This window comes from Apaloderma vittatum, unplaced genomic scaffold (genome assembly GCF_000703405.1).
Source record: "Apaloderma vittatum isolate BGI_N311 unplaced genomic scaffold, ASM70340v1 scaffold22027, whole genome shotgun sequence".
In the NCBI taxonomy this organism is placed as follows: domain Eukaryota; kingdom Metazoa; phylum Chordata; class Aves; order Trogoniformes; family Trogonidae; genus Apaloderma; species Apaloderma vittatum.
The window spans coordinates 8,619-10,472 of NW_009725909.1; the positions used below are offsets into that span (position 1 = coordinate 8,619).

The 1,854-nt window shown below is 52.9% G+C and overlaps 1 protein-coding gene across 1 annotated transcript in view; it reads left to right on the forward strand.

Annotated features, from left to right (window-relative positions):
• The window catches only part of ZPBP2 (zona pellucida binding protein 2), a gene marked incomplete at both ends in the record, with an annotated part of 8,952 nt that extends 7,703 nt beyond the window's left edge, over positions 1–1,249 (forward strand). The window contains 1 exon segment of the mRNA XM_009873101.1: positions 1,139–1,249. Within this exon segment, the coding sequence (XP_009871403.1) occupies positions 1,139–1,249 (111 nt within the window).
• Positions 1,250–1,854: the final 605 nt, after the last annotated feature.

The window sequence follows — 1,854 nt, forward strand, 5'->3', positions numbered from 1 at the left end:
GGGATCCGAGGGGCTGCTCGGGTACCGCGGTGAACTCCTCGATGGGACCGACCGCTTATATAGAATTACAGATATTTTCAAGTGCTCTGCCGACTGGAACTGGGGAAAAAAGCCAAAAAAAAGCTTACGCTGCTTTCTGGCTCCTAAACCCTGGCCTGGAGCTTGGCCGTGGGCAGGCGCTGGGTGCCGCAGCCCCGGGGCTCCCACGGAGGATGGGATGAACACGAGCCCCAGCCCGTGACACCGACACCTCCACATGTCAGGAAAACTGCCTGGAAAGGGGAAGCTTTGCACGTCCCTCTTTTAATTACCAGGCACAACCTCATCTTAAAAGAACAGCCATGAGAGGAACGAGCCCTCTGCCCAGCGGTGCCCAGCTCGCACGAGGGGCGGGAGGGAAAATAACGGCAAGTCAGGAGGGGAGTGTGCGATGGGCTCAAACGCTGAGCTCTGACCCACACACACGGGAAGAGACGTTGTGATTTTTAACTCTGCTCCAGTTTCCTATCCGCCGAAATTAAATTTCCTCCTGCCCGAGTCCGGTGACCACATTTTCTGCGCAGCACCCGTCCTATAACGAGCAACATCATCGGATTAACGAGTCCTTTGCAGGCAGTGAATAAGTATGATTCATTATTGGCAGCAACACCACTGTAAATGGATTTTTTGTGGTGAAAATAAATAAATAAGGCTGCGTAACTGAAGGGCCGTTGATGAAGTGTAGACCAGCTTTAATCACAATGTAATTGCTGCCATCAGTTCTAATTATTTATAAATATTTTTATAATTGTGGAAATTAAACAATTAGACATCCTTCCTTCCCTCTTCTAAATCTAATCAGTTAAAAGACCCGGATGCAGCCTTGGTCCGTGACTGCTGAACACGCTTCAGTCGTGGGCTGAGAAAAATATCGCTTTACCTTTCTTCTAAAACGCAACCTCCTGTAGAAACTAAACCCTCGCCCCCAGCGCGGAGCAGAGCCTCCATCATCGCTGCTGGAAAGCTGGATCTGTGGCTGCCGCAAGAAATAGTCGAATACGCACAAGATACGGGCCCTGGGTGGACAGAAGAGTCTTCTCCACCACCGAGGACCCAGTTCTTAAATCTCGCCCCAGTGACACATTTTCGTCCATCCCAGGGAGGAGGAAGAGCCTCCCCGGGCCAGCCAGCTCATTGTCCGCAGGCAGAGCGTCTTGGAAGCCGATACCGGAGAAGGAGGGCAAGCTGCTAATATCACTGATGCCAGCGGGTAAATCTACGGTACATCAGGAAACGGCTTACCCAGAAACGCAGTATGAAAATTGATGATGGTATTTCCTCGCTAAAGGAAAAGCATTGACTTTAACGCTGAGCCCTCCCGTACTCACCGACTCCGAGCTCCCGCTCCAGCTCCCCCAGGGACGTTTGCCTGAGGCCGCTCAATGCTGGGGAGTAAATGGTGGGATGGGAAAACCCCTCCTTGGGACGCGAGCCCTGACCTCCTCCTATGCTCCCCCCGGCCCCTGTGACACCCCGGCTTGGCCACAGGCACCTCCTGGGAATATTCCCATAATCCTGGTTTTCCCCTCATTTCTCCCCATTCCCTGCAACACCTGAGTAGAGACCTGATATTACAGCCTAAATCAGCAGTTCAGTCTGTCCCAGGCCAATCCACTGGGAAGACGAGCATCTTCCCAGAGCTTATTGCAGATCTTGATGAGGTTTCTTATTCGTTTCACTCCCCCGTACATCCGCGCAGGCCAGCGGCTGCTCCACAACCATCCCTCATGGCAGGGGCTGCCACCAGAATCCACCTCCTTTCCCCCACGCTCGTTAGCGAAGGCTGTAACGAGCCCAGTGGTTTCCATCCCAACA